The following is a 19,205-nucleotide window of genomic DNA, read 5'->3' on the forward strand; positions in this document are numbered from 1 at the left end:
TATTACTCAGAGATTTTGGCTTATAATTTTCTTGTGATTCCTTTGTCTGACTTTGTTATCAAGGTGATTCTAGCTTCAAAAAGTAAGCTTAGAAGTATTTCCTCCACTTCTATTTTTTGGAAGAGTTTAAAAAAGAGTGGTATTAATTCTTCTTTGAATGTTTGGTAAAATTTGGTTGTGAAGTCATCTGGACTCTAGGAAGTTTTTGATTACTATTTCATCTCTTTATTATTGATCTGTTCCAGCTTTCTATTTCTTCTTACTTCACTTGGTAGATTGTACATTTTCCTAGATAAATTCCTTCCAAGTTATCTATTCCTAGATAAATTCCTTCCAAGTTATCCAGTTTGTTTGCATGTGATAGTTCATAATTATCCCCATAACTCTAATCTCTTCAAGTTCACCTGGCTTCTACTCTGTCTCTTCACCATATGACCCTTAAAAGGATTTAGGGTCAGATATTTCAGAATGATCTCCTCATCTTGAGATCCTTAACTGCATCTTCCAATACCTTTTTTCCATTTAGGATCACATTCGTGAGTTCTGGGATATGACATGGGCCTCTCCTTTTGGGGACCACCATTCAACGTGCTACACATGTACAAACACACACATGCACACACACACACACACTCATACACATTAGTAACTTACATATAAATAAAAATATTGATATTGGGAAGGCAAAACGTATTCAGTATATTTTCTTCATCCTAAAATATTACTTTAGAGATAGGAAAAATGTTCTGCACATAAGAAAAAAGTGAATTCTACTTTATGAAAATTCTATACAATGTCTTCATAGAAAAAATAAAAGTCATTTTTCAGTTTTTCAATTTTAAAATTCTAATACTATATGTTGCAAATAATAAAAAATAGGCTTCATCTTTCTGATGAGTGATGGATTTTCTTTTCATAATTTATTCCCATATTTTCCACATCTACTTAGTCCCCAGGATTTATTGATCTTTCTTGCTAACTTTTATCTGTCCTCTCCTCTCCTCTCCTCTCCTCTCCTCTCCTCTCCTCTCCTCTCCTCTCCTCTCTCCTCTCTCCTCTCCTCTCCTCTCCTCTCCTCTCCTCTCCTCTCCTCTCCTCTCCTTTCCATTCAGGTTCTTCTGACCACTCCCTCTTATGGTAGCCACAGTTCTGACCTTTATAATTTCATACCTGAATCAACTTAGTAGAGCTGTTCTAGTGCATTCTACATCCTTCTACCAGAATGAGGATTCCAAAATACAAATTCATTCAATTAACTTATTTTCTAACTTATTCCACTTAGTGTAATACCCTGTCGGTCTATCCATGTTGTTGTTGAGCAAGATCTCATTGTTTTTAAATTTATATTTATAGCTGAGTAACATTCTGTTGTATATATACCACACTTCTTCATTCATCTATTGATGGACACTTGGGTTGCTTGCATATCTTGTCTATTGTGAATAATGCTGCTATATATATATATATATATATATATATATATATATATATATATATAGTGTGCTTATATATTTTTGAATTCATTTTCTTGGGGTAAATGCCCAGAAGTGGAATTAGTGGATTGCCTGGTACATCTATTTTTAATATTTTCAGGAGCCTCTGTACTGTTTTCCAGAGTGGTTGCACCAGTTTGTGTTCTCACCAACAGTGCACGAGGGTTTCCTTTTCCTCACCAACACTTGTCATTTTTTATTTTTTTGATACTAGCCATTCTGACTAGTGTGAGAGTTTTTAGATGAAATTTTTTTTTATTCTCCAAATAAGGTGAAAGTAAAGTATCTTACTCTTTCCACTTTGCAGGAACTGATTCCAACAAGTGATAGCAATGTGGTTGTATCTCTCACACGCCTCTTTGAAGTACTACTCTGTAATGTGCTAGAAAATGATCCTACAAGCAAGCATATTCGTATTTGGATTATGGTAGGCTTTGCACTTAATGAGATTTTAATTTACAGCATAAAATGTGCCTCTGGAAATGATAATTATGTTAAGGAAGACTATATGATCCAGAGCTGTTTTTTGGTGAGCACCAAAAGAATAGCTGAAGGCATCAAAGTCACCCTGACCTAGTATTCTGACTTAAAAGAAAAAAAAAAAACATTTTAAAGAAAGTAAGATATGGGACGCCTGGGTGGCTCAGTGGTTGAGCCCATCTGCCTTCAGCTTAGGGCGTGATCCTGGAATACCAGGATGGAGTTCCCCATGGGGCTCCCTGTGAGGAGCCTGCTTCTCCCTCTGCCTATGTCTCTGCCTCTGTCTCTGCCTCTTTCTCTTTATGTCTCTCATGAATAAATAAATAAATAAATCTTTTTTTTAAAGGGGGTAAACTCCTAAAAGAGGAATTCCTAGATCATTTGATACGGGCATGTTATTTTTATTTTTTTAGTAGACTCCACACCCAGCATGGAGCCCAACACATGGCTTGAACTCACAACCCTGAGATCAAAACCTGAGCTGAGATTGAGTCAGATGCTCAGCCAACTGAGCCACCCAGGCACCCTGGTATATGGGCATTTTAAATTTAGATAGATAGTGCCTGAGAAATATTGTTCCCTGCGATTTTGATATGCTCCACTCCAGTATCTCTGTAGATTTGGCCTTTTCCAAATATGTGAGCCAGGCCTCCTTCATATGTTAAATTTTAGTGAATTTGTTAAAAATTTCTTTTAAATCATTCGTTTAAATTAAACTTTTTTTTTTTTTTTTTTTTTTTTTTTTTTTTTTTTTTTTAACCAACAGGCTACCTTTATATTTTCTTTGATTTGGTCCATTGGAGGAAGTTGTGATACAGACGGTCGGATCGTTTTTGATGCTTTCCTACGGGCAGTCATCCTGGGAAGAGATGAAAACAACCCAGTGCCTGAGTCTGTTGGTAAATGGGAATGCCAATTTGATGAAAAAGGTCTGGTCTATGACTACGTGTATGAGGTATGGTATGAAATGCTAGTTATGATAAACTATAAAACACAAAGTGTTGGAGCAGCTGGTAGCTCTAAGTTCCCATCCTAGCGTTGTCTTGAGCCCTATGGTTCGCAGTTTTGTTCCTTCTCTTTTGTTTCTCTTCCTTTAGCTTGTGGATGGTGCAGATAAACTTTCTTTAAGGCTATTTTACAGTTTCAGATTTAAATTAAATCTATTTTCTCCACTTTAAAAAAAATGTACAAAACGATTCTTTTAAACAGCAAGCATCTGAATAATCATTCAGATTCGTGCAAACTTTACTTCACAGAGACCTAAGATCTGCAGAGAGTCTTAAGTATAGCTTTCCCTAGATCTCAGGACTTGCAGATAAAGAGGCAAGCCTAGAAGGGCAAGTTGCTAGCAAAATCAGGACCTGAATCCAGCTCTCCTGACTACCAGTGTAGAAATTATTCCCAGCACCATGCTAAATACAGAATTTTCAGAATATGACCTGAGACAGAGTTTCATCTTCATTAGTCATAGTGGGAAGTCAACAAAATAATCTCTAAAACTAAAAAAAAAAATCAAGAAATGATAACACAAGCATATTCTCTGAGTTGGCGGTGAATTCCAAATGTCCAGCTTAAGGGGTAAAGGTATAGTGGTTGCTGGAGAAGAGGAAACAAAAGTGGGAAACTACTGTTTTTCTCAACCTTTGTAAAAGTTTTGACTTAAAATATTTGCATATATAACTTTGATAGAAATGAAAGCCACAACTTAAAAAAATTAGGAATACGAATTACTAAAGTAACATTCACCCAGACTTACAAAATTACCACCATGTGTTTGTACAATTTGCCAGAAAATAAGAAAATTCTTTGATGCCAGCTATAGCACTGAACTAGGAGGATAGTTAATCCAAAGAAAAATGTGTTTTTTTAAATTGGGTGGTGGATTCATGGGTGCTTTTTAATCTACTTCATGACTATAAAATGTTATATACATTATTTTAGATTAATTATTCCCACAAAAGGTTTTATTATGATGATAAACTAAGTTTTTAAAAGCAAACATGACATCAGTGTGTTAAAGAGCCTTTCAGGTATCAAGTGCATGGTTATATTTTAAAACTTATGTTCTCTTTTAGTTGAAAAACAGAGGTCGCTGGCTCCATTGGAATGAATTAATTAAAAGTACTAATTTAGGAGAAAAACATGTCAAGATTCAAGATATCATAGTCCCTACAATGGACACAATTAGATATACATTTCTAATGGATTTGACTATTACCTATGCAAAGTAAGAAACTCTATTATGGACATGCAATTTAAATATAATAGTGCCATTCTAATAGAATCACAGGATTGTTTTTTTGTTTTTTTTTTTAAGGAAGGAGAGAGAGAGAGTGGGAGAAGAGGGCAGAGGGAGAGGTAGAGAATCCCAAGCAGGCTCCATGCCCAATGTGGAGCCTGATGCAGGGTTTGATCTCACACACCTGAGATCATGACCTGAGCTGAAATCAAGAGTCAGATACTTAATCCTCCGAGACACCCAGACACCCTGGATCATAGGACTTTTTTTTTTTTTTTTTGATCATAGGACTTTTGAAGTAAACTTGGAGGTCATTCATTTTCAGTTAACTAAGACCCTGAGGAACTAATTGACATCCCAACAGTGACCTCTGTTACTAGTGGCAAACCTAGAATCCAGGTTTTCTATTGCCTACACCAAAAATTAGCCATCATACTTTGTCGCCTCATAAACCACCTTATATTTATTGTATGAGTAACAGTGAACTAAAAATCACTTGCAGTGTTAGTGGTAAACAGATATGTATTTTATACCTCAAAGATTTAATATGCTCCTGAGTATTGACTATGATCCACATTCTCCCATTTAGCATTTTTCAAGTATGTCCTATGCCAGTTCTTCATAACTTAAGATGAACGTGAAAATCAAAGACTAGGGGTGCCTGGGTGGCTCAGTTGGTTAAGCATCTGCTTTCAGCTCAGGTCATGATCAAGTGGGTCCTGGAATCAGGTCCCACTTCGGATTTCCTGCTTGGCAGGGAGGCTGTTTCTCCCTCTACCCGTCCCTCCTTCTTGTGCTCTCTCTCTCTCAAATAAATAAAATCTTTTAAAAATATTGTAAAAAATCATAGACTTAAATCAGAAAAGCACATCAAGAAGAGTGCATATTTCCTGACACATTTCCTGACACTAATCAAAAGCCTAGCATGTACTGTAGGGCATATTCATATCAACTTAATGACATTCTTATTCTTATTTTTCTTTTAAAACATTAGGCATAATTTATCATTAATGCTATTTAAACTAGACAAGCTTAAATAATATGCATGAATGTCATTGTTTTTTTTGTTTTTGTTTTTTTTCTTGTTTGGTTGGTTTTTGATAAAGAACCTATTTCTTAGTGAATATTCTAGACAATTTTATCTAGTTTAATTAAAAAAAAAACTACATACACAGGAAAAATAGCCCATAAGGGAACATTATTTTATCCCTATTGTTACACTTAAAAGTATTTTTAAATCCAGTATAGTTAACATACAGTGTTGTATTAGTTTCAGATGTATGGGTATAGTGACTCAACACTTCTGTGCATTACTCAGTGCTTTATTTGTTAAATTTTTGCATTTCGAGGCTAATATTGAAAAGAAGAAGGCAAGGAAGTCACTAGCCTATTCTGGGAAGTTCCTAGTGTAAGAGCTCTTTTGTGCTGTGAACCATCTATCAGAATAATAATTTTTTTAACTTTAAAAAGTTTTTAATTTTTTTTTAAGACTTTGTTTATTTCACAGAGAGCATGAACAGAGGGTGGGGTAGAGGCAGAGGGTGAAACAGGTTCCCCACTGAGTACGGAGCCTGACTCAGTGTTCTATCCCAGGACCCTGGGATCATGACCTGAACTGAAGGCAGACGCTTAACTGACTGAGCCATCCAGGCACCCCTAGAATAATGCTTTTAAATGAATACATACAAATACAGAATTACAAAGGAAAGGAGATATTGAAACACATTAAGATATTAGACAAATCATGGGGATCCCTGGGTGGTTCAGTGGTTCAGCACCTGCCTTTGGCCCAGGGCGTGATCCGGGAGTCCCGGGATCGAGTCCCCGCATCAGGCTCCTGCCATGGAGCCTGCTTCTCCCTCTGCCTGTCTCTCTGTCTCTCTGTCTCTCTCTCTCTGTCTATCATGAATAAATAAATAAAATCTTTGAAAAAAAGATATTATACAAATCTGGGTATGGTAGTAATACATGTGCTGCTTTCTTGACACATTAAATAATATCATCTAGCAGTGGGTCTGATGCCTATCATAATTTCAAATAATAGGCATAAGTGGTATTTTTGAGATATCTGTAACCATTGTAATATTTAGAATAATATCTGTGATTTCTATTAGTGATAAAGACACAGGTACTATTGATATAAGTGCTCCATTTTAGTTAAAGATAGTAAAAATAAATATATAACCTTTTTGTCATCCAAGTTCATAGATTCCCTGAACACTAACTAAAAATTTCTTCCATTGGTCCATGGGCTCCAAGTTAAGCACAGTATTTTATTAAAAAATTTTTACAGATTTTATTTATTTATTTGACAGAGAGAGCATGCTTAGGTGGTGGGTAGGGACAGAGGGAGAGGGAGAAGCAGGCTCCCCACTGAGCAGGGAGCCTGATGCGGGGCTTGATCCCAAGACCTGGATCATGACCTGAGCCAAAGGCACCACTTAACCACCAGAGCCACCCAGGCACCCCTAAAATTTTTAAAATAATTTTCCATAAGGCAAGTGTTACTCAGACTGAAACATATAGATGAACTTTCAGGGGCCAATGTAGTTCTAAAAGAATTTTAATTTTATGTTTATGCTTTAATGGTAATATTTAAAATTAATATTGACATAATTTGGGCCCTTTAGATGACCTCTTAGAACACTGTTGCTTAGTCCTTGTGTTTGTCTTTTTGTATTGTGTGGGGCCAAGTCATCCATTAAAGAGTCAGTGTTTAATTTTTAATTCTAAACAGTCTTTCCACACTGGGATTCCCCAGAGTTCTGTGAACATAAACTCATAGGTTTTTTTTTTTCTCTTTTAAATTAGTTATGATCGGGCAGCCTGAGTGGCTCAGCAGTTTGGTGCCGCCTTCGGCCCAGGGAATAATCCTGGAGTCCCGGGATCAAGTCCCACATCGGGCTCCCTGCATGGAACCTGCTTCTCCCTCTGCCTGTGTCTCTGCCTCTCTCTCTCTCTCTGTCTCTCATGAATGAATAAATTTTTTAAAAATCTTTAAAAAATAAATAAAAAATAAATTAGTTATGATCACTCAAGAATGAGTAACCCTGCCTTGAGGCCCTACTGAATGAAGAATTCTTAGAGTTTGCTTTTGGACAAATGTTTTCAAAAAGTTAGTAAATGCTTCTAAAGGAAACTCTAAAATGCTATTAACAGGTATAATATAACTATTAGCTTTATACTTCACAGTCACCTAGTTTTTTAATAACTGCAAAACAGCCTAAACCTATTTTAATGGCATCATCTTGAATCTGTCTCTTCTACCTTGTACTCTCTTGCCTGGACCCCCAACTGAAAAAGTACAAATACATCACTTTTCTGAGGAGACAAACTTTAGCTTTCTTTTCTGAAAAGCAAAGCATGTTATTATTTTGTTTATGAGTATTTTGGGGGCATAGCAATGTTACACTTGTCCAAATAATAGTTTGTTACTATGGAAGTCTCAGTAACAGTAAGCAGATGTGTGTGCCAAGTCTCACTTTTTACCAGTCTTACATGAAATAACAGCAATGGATTAAAATGTGAATTTTTAGATAAAGGTGATTTCATTACCTTTGTATACAATGTATGACATTGTATTTTTTAGTTAGGATCAATAATTCTTAGGTTTTCAATTAATTCCAGCCTTCTGTAATAGAAATGTTGTTGTTTTTTTTTTTGTAATAGAAATGTTATTCTGACTTTTTCTCTTGTTTGATGATATGTTCATTGTTTCCATAAAGGCCATTGCTTTTAGTGGGTCCAACAGGTACAGGAAAATCAGTGTATGTGAAGGATAAACTAATGAATCACTTGGAAAAGGACCAGTATTTCCCTTTTTATGTTAATTTCTCTGCACGGACCAGCGCCAACCAGGTTCAGGTTCGTTTAAAGCCAGAAACATGGGTCCATAATTAACTTTTTTGCCTTATTTGATTAGTGTTTAAAACTGCATATTAAATGAGCAGCTGTGTAAGTCTTCTATAATTTAAAGGGAACTTCAAGACTCTTGTTTTTGGCATTATAAGTACATTTTAAAAAAAATTTAAGGACAAAAGTTCAAGAGAACATTTAAAAAAAATTATGTTCCCATTTTTATTAATTAAATCCCTAGGTTATAAATTGTTATTTTAAACAAAAGATAAAAGACATCCTAATTAACTAATGATTTCCAAGAGAATTGTAATGTTGGAACCACATTCAAGGGAACATTTTTGTATTAATACTGGATTCTTGAGCTTTGTTATCCTTTGAATTAAGTCCAAGAAGAAGCCACAATTGATTTCTTAAATGGAGAAAAGCCAGGGGTTTGAGGGAGCTGGAAGAAAATGAGAACTTTCTTTCTTTTCTTTTTAGTTTTTTGCTGCCAAGTCTCTTTATTTTATATATATATATTTTATTGAGAGTGAGAACTTTCAATTGTTCTTTTTAGACTCTCCCAGATGGTCCTTAAGAGCATTTACTGTTTACTGAAGCTCTGTCCGTGAAAGACATACCTCTCAAGCTATGGACTATTGTATGATCTTATGTGACAGGAACCATGCAGCTGTACATCCTTTTCTTTGTGTCAAGTTGAAAGTTGTGCATGAGACCTTTTCTAGTCTCTATTATAACCATCCATGCCTAAATTTATGTCCATTCTCACCTGACATATTTGGCTTATTTCTGTTGTTTTCAGCCTATAGAATTCCAAAATCTTACAAATTTAGATTAGTGTTTTTAGGAATTTAGGAATTTAGGAATAAGTTAAAATTAATAGATATGTTGGGCTCTCCAATGAGGAAAATATTTTGTGTTTGTGTGCAATATAAATATATAAATATGTATGTAATAATTCTGAGCACATGGGATAATTTCAATAAATGCTCTTTGATATTGAATATAAGGTTTGATATCACCCTAAAAATGAATAAATATAAACACACACGACACATAGTGCTTATAATTAGACTGTAAATTCTATTTTTTCCCTGGGGTTAAGTATGACTTTAAATACTACTACTCTTCTTTCTATTTTAGAATATTATTATGGCTAGATTGGATAAAAGACGCAAAGGAGTTTTTGGACCACCTATGGGAAAGAAGTGTGTGATTTTTATAGATGACATGAATATGCCTGCATTGGAGAAATATGGAGCTCAACCTCCTATTGAATTACTACGACAATTTTTTGATTGTGGGCACTGGTAACTATTTAACTAGAGTCTTAATTATCCATTCTGAAGTCATTTTTGTTCTCTTTTTCTATCTCAGTTTTTCACATCAAAGTAGGGCCTCTTTGCAAGTTACGTATGGAGGAAAATGGTTGCTCAGATTTTCTTATACAGAAATTTTTGGAAGATTTTTCTGTACTTTTTTTATGACATTTTTTCCTCTGGGTGTGTGAGTTAGATTACTGAGATAATAATCCAGTATTGGGAATGTGTTTATTCAATAATGGAATAAATTCTTTCCTTTTCAATCATCGAAAATAACCTACAGATTACATTTTTCAAAGTACCATTCTCCCAAGGGTTAGAATTTGTGAGTAAGCTTCAACCTAAGTAACCATAATCAGCATCCTATGTTTCTGCCATTTTAAATTCTCTGTATTTTCTGTGACTGTTTGGGACTATATATCCTTGAGATAGCTTGATTTTGACACCAATTTCATAGATAACTCTTCTGCTCCCTCCATCTCATTTTTTAAAAAATATTTATTTATTTTAGAGAGCATGCACACATGTGCATGCATATGTGTGCACACACACGTGAGTGAGGGGAAGTGCAGAGGGAGAGAATCTTTAAATAGACTCCCCTTTGAGCACAGAACACACTGCAGGGCTTCATCTTATGAAGGACTGAGCTACCCAGGCACCCCACCCACCATCCCATTTTTATGCTATAGTTAGTTTCCAACATGTGAGACATTGTATTTTTTAGTTAGGATCAATAATTCTTCATTTCTTCTTCTTAAATGTACTTTCCTAACCCCTAGTATGCATGATTTTTTAAATATAAGGCAAGGGTAGACTAATTTTGAAGCTAAGTCATATTTTGGAAATATATTTTTGTTATTACTACAGGCCCTTGGAATCTTGTGTCCTGAAGATAACTGCTATTAATAGTGTATTTCTTTTTTTTTAATTTATTTTTTATTGGTGTTCAATTTCCCAACATAGAGAGTAACACCCAGTGCTCATCCCGTCAAGTGCCCCCCTCAGTGCCCATCACCCAGTCACCCCCACCCCCTGCCCACCTGCCTTTCTACCACCCCTTGTTCGTTTCCCAGAGTTAGGAGTTTCTCGTATTCTGTCTTATTCCTTCAAGGTTTTTTTCTATACAAACATATTTTTATTTTAAAAAATGGACTCCTATTACACAATCTTTTATAACTTCCTTGCACTTAAAATTTTCTTTTGAAAACTATCCATAATGTTTGTCTATCTGATTTTGTTGGCTTTTTATTTTTTCATTTTGTTGGCTTCTAATTGTAATTTAGTTGTGTGGATCCTGCCATAATTTACTTAACATAAAGCAATAACATAATTTACTTAACAAGCTCCCTCCTGACAGTTTTTAGGGTTGTTGGCAAAAACCAAGTCATATTTTCATACTTTCTGTTGGGGTACTGGTAAAGTAAGGACTGGCTGTATAGATTTCTCCCACATCCTCTGACCCTTTTTTGCAAGAACTTCAGTGTTAAAGGACTTAATGGCCTATCAGTAATAAACACATTTTCACTTTGAGTGGTTTCATCTAAATTGAGCCATTCATATATTTCTTTCTGATCAAAATTTCTTTAGAGATTTGTTGTTCCCCAATGGGTCTCTATATAACAGAAGTGTTACAGATACTATTTAGACATTTTTATGTGCTCTCAATATTTGAGATGCAAAAACAAAATCAGGACTTTGCTATAAATAGTATGACTATATAATTGTTCAAACTGGGGCATTTCTGAGTGTAAAAGGGGAGTGTTATTAATAATTACTCCAAGACAAGCCTGCCCAGAATTGTCCTAGGCAAAATGGGACATACGGTCACCCTACCTATAACCAGCTACAAACAAGAATAGTCTTTCATCCATACTTCTGGATTTGGAGTGAGGAGAGAAAAAACGGAGAGTAAAAGTGGAAAGAAGAGTAGGAAAGAAAGGGAAGGGCAGAAGGGAGGGTCATTCTAGATTCCAGAATTTGGGCAACAGAATCAGTGTCACTGGAAGGAGAAATGGAGTGCTGCTTTAAAAGACAGCACCCTGTCAAGGAGGCACCAAGGTGGCTCAGTTGGTGAAGCATCTGACTCTTGATTTCAGCTCATGTCATGATCTCAAGGTTGTAAGATCGAGCCTCCTGTCAGGCTCTACACTGGGGGTGGAGCCTGCTTAAGTTTCTCTTTCTCTCTCCCTCTCCCCTTCCCTCAAAACCGCCCCCGCCCTGGAACAAAAAATGTTCTGTCCATAGACTGGTGATTGCCTGAGGCAGGTGCTGAGGGGTGGGTGAAATAGGTGGAGGGGGTCAAAAGGTACAAATTTCCAATTGTAAAATGGATAAATCCTAGGCATGTAATAGGCAGCATGATGATTATAGTTAATACTGTATTACACATTCCAAAGTAGTTAGGAGAGTGAATTTTGAAAGTTCTCATCACTAGGAAAATAAATTTGTCATTATGTGTGGTAACAGGTGTTAACTGGACTTACTGTGGTGATCATTTCACAGTATTGACAAATGTCAAGTCATTGACAATTGTCAAATGTTGTATACCCAAAATTGTTATGTCAATTATACCTCAATTTTTAAAAAATAGAATTTATTTTTAATTTTTCTACTCTAAGCATTTTCTAGGACTCTTTCTTTTAGAGAAGCTAAAATCAGATTAAGTTTCTAGGCAGTTCTACATTTCATTCCATCTTATTGGCTTGTAATTGATTGCTTTGGAATTTTTATGTGCTTTCAAGGTATGACCTTAAGGATACAAGTAAAATCACACTGGTTGACATAGAGCTGATTGCTGCCATGGGCCCTCCAGGTGGTGGAAGAAATCCAGTCACTCCCCGGTTTATTCGACATTTCAACATCTGCTCTATCAATACTTTCAGTGATGAAACTATGGTCCGAATCTTCTCATCAATTGTAGCATTCTATCTGAGGACTCGTGAATTTCCTCCAGAGTACTTTTCAATTGGGAACCAAATTGTCAATGGGACAATGGAGGTGAGCATATACTTGGATATAGAATCTTTTAGTATTATATATTTTCCTCGTTCGGACTTTTTTTTTGAAACTTTTTTTCCCCTTAGCCATCTACTGTGGTCTTCATTGTCAGAGAAGCTGTTAAGAAGGTTTGAGAACAGGAGAATCATAGGCTTTGAAATCAGGGATGCTAACTGGGTTTTGAGCCTTGACTGCTATTTCTTAGTTATGTGACTTAGAACAAGTAATTTGACTTTACATAAAAGTTTTTTAATTACTAAAATGAAATAGCACCTATTTCACAAGGTAGTTCTAAGGAAATTATTTAGGATCAGTATCTGCCACACTACACAAGGGTTTCCTCGACTGTTAGGTTTCTACCCTGGTGTTTCTTAATTTTCTCTCTCTTGCCTACTATTCTCCATGTTTGTCTTTAAAAAGACAGAGAAAGGGTCACCTGGGTGGCTCAGTCAGTTAAGCATTTGCCTTCAGCTTAGATCATGATCTCAGTGCCTCTTTCTCTGCTTATGCTCTCTCAAGAGCTCTCTCCCTCCCTCCTTCCCTCTCTCTCTTTCTGCCAAATAAATAAATAAAATATTTTAAAAAAATAAAATAAAAAGAGAAAGGAGTGTCTGACTGGCTCAGGTGGTAGAGAGTGTGCGACTTGATCTTGGGGGTCATGAGTTGGAGCCCACATTGGGTGTGGACCCTACTTTAAAAAGATAAATAAATTGGGATGCCTGTGTGGGTCAGAGGTTGAGTGCCTGCCTTTGGCCTAGGGCATGATCCTGAGACTGGGAATAGCAGTCAAGGCTCAAGAGAGGAGCCTGCTTCTCTCTCTGACTATGTCTCTGCCTTGCTCTGTGTGTCTCTCATGAATAAATTAATAATATCTTTAAAAAAAAATCTCAGTGTCATGCTAGACTTGGTACTCTACAATTTTCTAAACCAATATAATTTGATAAGATAAATATTCTATAGAATATACTATTTGTTACATGACTTTCTTATTATAGCCATTTTACTTTGGCTTTGTTGCTTTCTTCGTATTCAGATATATAAACGATCCATGGAAAATCTTTTGCCCACTCCCACGAAATCTCATTACACTTTCAACTTGCGGGATTTTTCACGTGTCATCCAAGGCTGCTTACTCATTGAAAAAGATGCTGTGGAGAGCAAGCACACCATGATCCGCCTGTTCATACATGAAGTTCTCCGGGTGTTTTATGACCGCCTCATTAATGATGATGATAGATACTGGCTTTTCAAATTAATCAAAACTGTTATAAAGGACCATTTTAAAGAATCATTTGATGGTATATTTTCACATTTGAGGAAGGACAATGCACCAGTGAGTATATTTAGTGATTATAAACATACTAAATTAAAATGGTACAATAGCATGAATTGTTAATAATCATCTTTAAAAAATACTGTTGCTTCTGAGCAATCATATTCTTTTTACTTTCCTTATTGATAGGTATTTATTTTGAGAAGATTTATCTTCAGAGGAATTATGTAGGTAACATGGAAGTTATTTAAAGAATAAAACTTTGGGGCATCTGGGTGGCTCAATCAGTTGAGCATCCACTCTTAATTTTGGCTCAGGTAATGATCTCCAGTAGTGAGATTAAGCCCTACATCAAGCTCCATGCTCAGCACAGAATCTACTTGTCCTTTCTCCCTCCACCCTCGTGCTCTTGGTCTTGCTTGCTTTCTCTCTTCTTGCTCGCTCTCAGAAAGAAAGAAAGAAAGAAAGAAAGAAAGAAAGAAAGAAAAAGAAAAAAGGAAAGAAAGAAAGAAAGAAAAGAAAGAAAGAAGAAAGAAAGGAAGAAAAGAAGAAAGGAAAGAAAAGGAAGAAAGAAAAGAAAAGGAAGGAAGAAAGAAAAGAAAAGATAGGGAAAGAAAGAAACTTTATATGATAGGAATGAAATGATATAATGAATGAAAAGTGCTTAACATGGTGACCATCCCTTAATAACTACTCTCAGAATGACTTTTCTAGGCTCTGGCAGGGAAAATTTATATGACAAAAATTTCTATTCTTTTTATTTTTTGAGTATATAATTTCAAGTATTAATTTACAAGTATATTATTTACTGCCCTAATATTTAAAAGAACTATTTATAATTGATAATCATCTCATAACGTAGACAAAACAAAATTTTATATAACATTTTCTTAAATTTATTTTTACCAACTGTAAATTTTGTAACTTGATTTCCACTCTATAGGTAACTGAAGAGAACTTGAGAAATCTCATGTTTGGCGATTATATGAATCCTGACCTTGAAGGAGATGACAGAGTTTATGTTGAAATTCCAAATATTCACCAGTTTAGTGACATTGTGGACCAATGCTTAGATGAATATAATCAAACTCACAAAACAAGAATGAATCTTGTCATTTTTAGGTATCTACATTTGGTATTGATGGTGGAAATTGCTGTTTGTAAAATTTTTCTGTGAAATATTTAAAATGTACCAGAAGTATAAAGAAAAATATGGTGAATAACCCTATACTGATCACCCAGCTTAATACATAAAATATTAGCTATTTATTTTAAGTCCCTTGTGTAGCCATCCCTCTCTGACTGCATCCCTATCATACCCTGGGAGTAAAAAGAAACTCAGGTGCTTCTTTGGATTTTACACACATATATGTTCCAAAACATATATGCACAGTCTTATTTTGCATATTTAAAACTCATAAGTGATATTATACTGTCCATATCCTTCAAGTTTATACCCTATTGTTTGTGAGAGTCACAAGAAATGAGTTTTTGCTACTAACACAATGTAGTCATTTTTCTGAGGTAGACCTTTAGGTGACTTCTGGTTTTTGCAATTATAAAAAAACATTTGAATATTCATGTCTTTTTGGGTACATGTGTTAGAATTTCTTGAGTCTATATTCCTAAAAGTGGAATTATTGTGTCCATCTTCCACTTTACTAAGTTTTGCTGAAATGTCTTCAGAAATGATTATTTAAGAGCTCCCATGTCCATTACCCTTGTCAACACTTAGGATTGCCAGGCTTGATAAGTTTTGCCAGTCTAAAGGAGAGTGGAACAATATCTCATTGTGGCTCCAATTTTAATTTCCCTGATTACAAGTGAGGCTGGATGTCTTTAGTGAATTTGTTAATTTTGTAGAGAACTGATTTTCTGTTTCTCACATAGAAATCCTAGTATTAAAAGATTGAAGAAATGTTTTTAAGAAAAGCAGTAGTATGCTTCCAGTAATAGGTAGTTAAATTTTTATTTTATTTCTATAATTTGAATATTACATTTCATGAATTTGTACTTTAAATTGTTTTCCTTTGTATCAAATTATTTGATTGTAATTTCTTTTGAAAAACCACACTTCTTGATGATTACCTCTTTAAAATTGGGATAACATATAGGATAGCAAAGTCCATCCTTCCAAGAATATAAAATAATAGTTACATGTAAATATACACTTACATTCATATTTCCAAGTATAATAATACTGATATTTCATAGGTATGTATTGGAACATTTATCACGAATATGTCGAATTCTAAAGCAGTCTGGTGGAAATGCTTTGCTTGTTGGACTTGGAGGGAGTGGTCGTCAATCTTTAACTCGTCTGGCTACATCCATGGCAAAAATGCAGATCTTCCAACCAGAAATTTCTAAAAGCTATGGTATGAATGAGTGGAGAGAGGATCTGAAGGTAAAATTATGAAGAAACCTAGTGTCTAAAATAATATCAGTGCTATGAAGAGAGAGCCAACCTGTAATAGCTGTGTGCTGAATACATGGTTGATGATGACAGGGTTATCCATAGAACAGTTACTGTGTGTGCTGAGCACTAAGTGTTTTACATACACGATCTCATTCTGTAGATGCAACGATTCGGGGCGACAGGGATGGTTGTCTCTGTTTTACTGATGAGGAAACTGAAGTCGAGGGAAGGTATGCACAGCAGAGCAGGATTTATATCTTGTCTTATTCACTGTTGCTGCTGATTCTCTTATCTTTATTCCAATTCAGAGGTCTTATTTCATAAAAACGTATGTTTTCCAGCAGACTGTTTCAAATGAATCTTGGCAATGACAATGTTAATCATGTTATCCAATCTTAATACCTTCCTTGGAGCTATGTTGCTTTCCCAGTAACCAATAGAATAGTGGAATGCATACCTGAGATTCTTCCCCACATGCCTAGAGTTCTGCATGACCCAGAAGGGAGATAATCCGAAATGAATAATAGAGAGATATTGCTGGATTTGTTTTTCGCTTGTACTCACCTCACATACTAAATTTCTACATCCTAAAAGTTAGCATAGACAACTGACTGCTTGCAGGTGAAAATGGTAGAATCTAAGCTGGTATCAAAGAGGTTTACATAGACATAGAAGGAAAAATTAGAGTGTTTCTTTTTCTGCTCTCACTTTAGAGGAAAGTTTTTGATACATTTACTACCAAATGAACTAATAGATTTAGAAAGCAGCTTTCCTTAGTAGAAAAACATGGACTTTAAAGTTAGGCAAACTCAGGTTTAATTCCTACTTCATATGATTCAGTAGTTATCTTGGGCGTGTTACTAGATCTTTTGGTACTTTAGTTTCTTCATTTTTTAAAAAAGATTTTATTTATTTATTAATGAGAGACACAGAGAGGCAGAGGGAGAAGCAGGCTCCATACAAGGAGCCTGACGTGGGACTCGATCCCGGGTCTCCGGGATCATGCTCTGGGCTGAAGGCGGCGCTAAACTGCTGAGCCATCCAGGGATCTCCATTTGTTTTTAAAAATTTATTCTAAGTTATACAATTTGTTGGCATATTATTGTGAATAGCATTCTCTTGAAATCCTTTTTAATTTTTGTGCATGGGTTGTAATGTCCCCTCCTTCATTTCTAATTTTAGTTATTTGAATTTTCCTTTTAAAAAAATTTGTCAAAAAAAAATTTGTCAAAAAAAAATTTGTCAGTTTTTTTTTTAATTTGTTGATTTTGTGTATTTGTTTAAAAAAAAAACCAACTCTAAGTTCCACTGATTTTTTTCTATTGATTTTTTAATTCTCTATTTTTGTTTACCTATGCTCTAATATTATTTCCTTCCTCCTGCTAGCTTTGAGTTTACATTTGTTCCTTTTTTGAAGTTCCACAAGGTATAAATTAGGATGTTGATTTGGGATCTTCTTCTTTTTTTAACCTTCCTTTTTTATTGTAGGTGTTTACAGCTCTAAAGTTCCTCTTCACACTGCTTTTGCTGCATTTTTAAATAAGTTTTGATATATTGAGTCTTCATTTTTATTCACTTCCAGAAATTATCTGATTTCCCTCGTGATTTCTTCTTTGATCTGTTGTTTTGGGTGTGTTGTTTAATCGCCATGAATTTTTAGAGTTTCCAATTTTACTTCTGCTGTTGATTTATATTTTTATTCCATAGTGATTTTTTAAAATGCTTGATTTGATATAAGTCTTCTTAAATTTATTAAGACTTGTGTTGTGGCCTTATACATGATCTGTCCTGGAGGATATTCTATAAGCAATGGAGAAGAATGTGTATTCTGCTGTTGTTGGTTGGAGTGTTCTATATACATCCATGAGGGCCAATTGACCTACAATGTTGTTCAGATACTCTATTTCCTTATTGATCTTTTGTCTACTTGTTCTATCCCTTATTGAAAGTAGAGTATTGAAGTCTCCTACTGTTGTGTTGCTATTTCTCCCTTCAAATCTGTCAATGTTTGCTTCATATTTTAGGAGCTCAGCTGTTTGGTGCATAAATATTTATAATTGTTACAATTTCCCAATGAATCAATCCTTTTACCATCGTATGTTTCTTGTCACTTATGACAGTTTCTTACTGACTGTTTTGTCTGATATTAGTATAGTCACCCTGCTTTCATTTGGTTGCTGTTTGCATGGAACATCTTTTCCATCCTTTCACTTTCAGCTCATGTGTCCATAGGTCTAAAGTGAGTCTCATCTAAGCTGCGTATGGAATCCTATTTTTAAAATCCATTCAGCTAAACGATGTATTTGATTGGACAGTTTAATCCATTTGTGTTTAAAGTCATTGCTGATAGGGAAGAATTTACTATTGGCATTTTGTTACCTGTTTTCTGTATGTTTGTAGGTTTTTTTGTCCCTCATTTCTTCTCTTACTGCCTGCCTTTGTGTTTTGTTGATTATTTGTAGTGACATGCTTTGATTCTCTTCTTATTTCCTTTTGTATATATAGATTTTTTTGGGGGGGGAGGGAGTTACTATTGTGAGTAGGTAAGACATCTTAAAGAAATAACAACCTATTTTACACTGATAACAACCATAATCACATACAAAAACGACTTCTTTATATCTGCTCCCCTTTATGCTATTGATGTCACAAATTATGTCTTTATAGATTGTGTACCCATTAACATAAAGGTTTGTAAAGCTTTCTGTGCTTTTAGATTCTAGGTTCTATGTAAAAATTTAAAAGTTGAATTTATACAGTAAAATCACAATAATATCGAATTCTATATTTGTCCATCTATTTATTGGAAAACTCTACTTTCATATGGCTTCGTGTTGCTGTCTAGCATCCTTTCATTTTTAACTTGAAGGACTCTCTTTAGCATTTCTTGAAGGGCACATCTAGTGGTAATGGATTCCCTCAGTTACTAGGGAAGTTCTTAATTTCTTTATTTTTGAAGGACAGTTTTTCCAGATACAGTATTCCTGGTGGACAGATTTTTTTTTCTTTTTAGCACTTTAAATATGTCATCCCATTCCCTTCTTGCTTACAAGATTTCTGCTTACAATCTTACAAGATTTCTGCTAAGACATGCTGGTAATCTTGTGAAAGCTCCCTTGTATGT

The 19,205-nt window shown here is 35.0% G+C and overlaps 1 protein-coding gene across 4 annotated transcripts in view; it reads left to right on the forward strand.

Annotated features, from left to right (window-relative positions):
* Positions 1-19,205, forward strand: part of DNAH12 (dynein axonemal heavy chain 12) — a 203,784-nt gene that overhangs the window by 87,687 nt on the left and 96,892 nt on the right. For all 4 annotated transcript variants that reach the window (XR_012011905.1, XM_072785760.1, XM_072785758.1 and 1 more), the window contains exons 35-43: positions 1,801-1,920; positions 2,740-2,928; positions 4,049-4,200; positions 7,938-8,076; positions 9,214-9,380; positions 12,134-12,389; positions 13,423-13,722; positions 14,606-14,784; positions 15,877-16,069. Coding sequence is in view for 3 of the 4 variants with exons in the window: in XM_072785760.1 (XP_072641861.1) it covers positions 1,801-1,920; positions 2,740-2,928; positions 4,049-4,200; positions 7,938-8,076; positions 9,214-9,380; positions 12,134-12,389; positions 13,423-13,722; positions 14,606-14,784; positions 15,877-16,069 (1,695 nt within the window). In the remaining variant the exon portion in view is untranslated. The remainder of the gene's footprint in view (positions 1-1,800; positions 1,921-2,739; positions 2,929-4,048; positions 4,201-7,937; positions 8,077-9,213; positions 9,381-12,133; positions 12,390-13,422; positions 13,723-14,605; positions 14,785-15,876; positions 16,070-19,205) is intronic.

Source organism: Canis lupus, chromosome 19 (assembly GCF_048164855.1).
Source record: "Canis lupus baileyi chromosome 19, mCanLup2.hap1, whole genome shotgun sequence".
NCBI classification, from domain to species: Eukaryota; Metazoa; Chordata; class Mammalia; order Carnivora; family Canidae; genus Canis; species Canis lupus.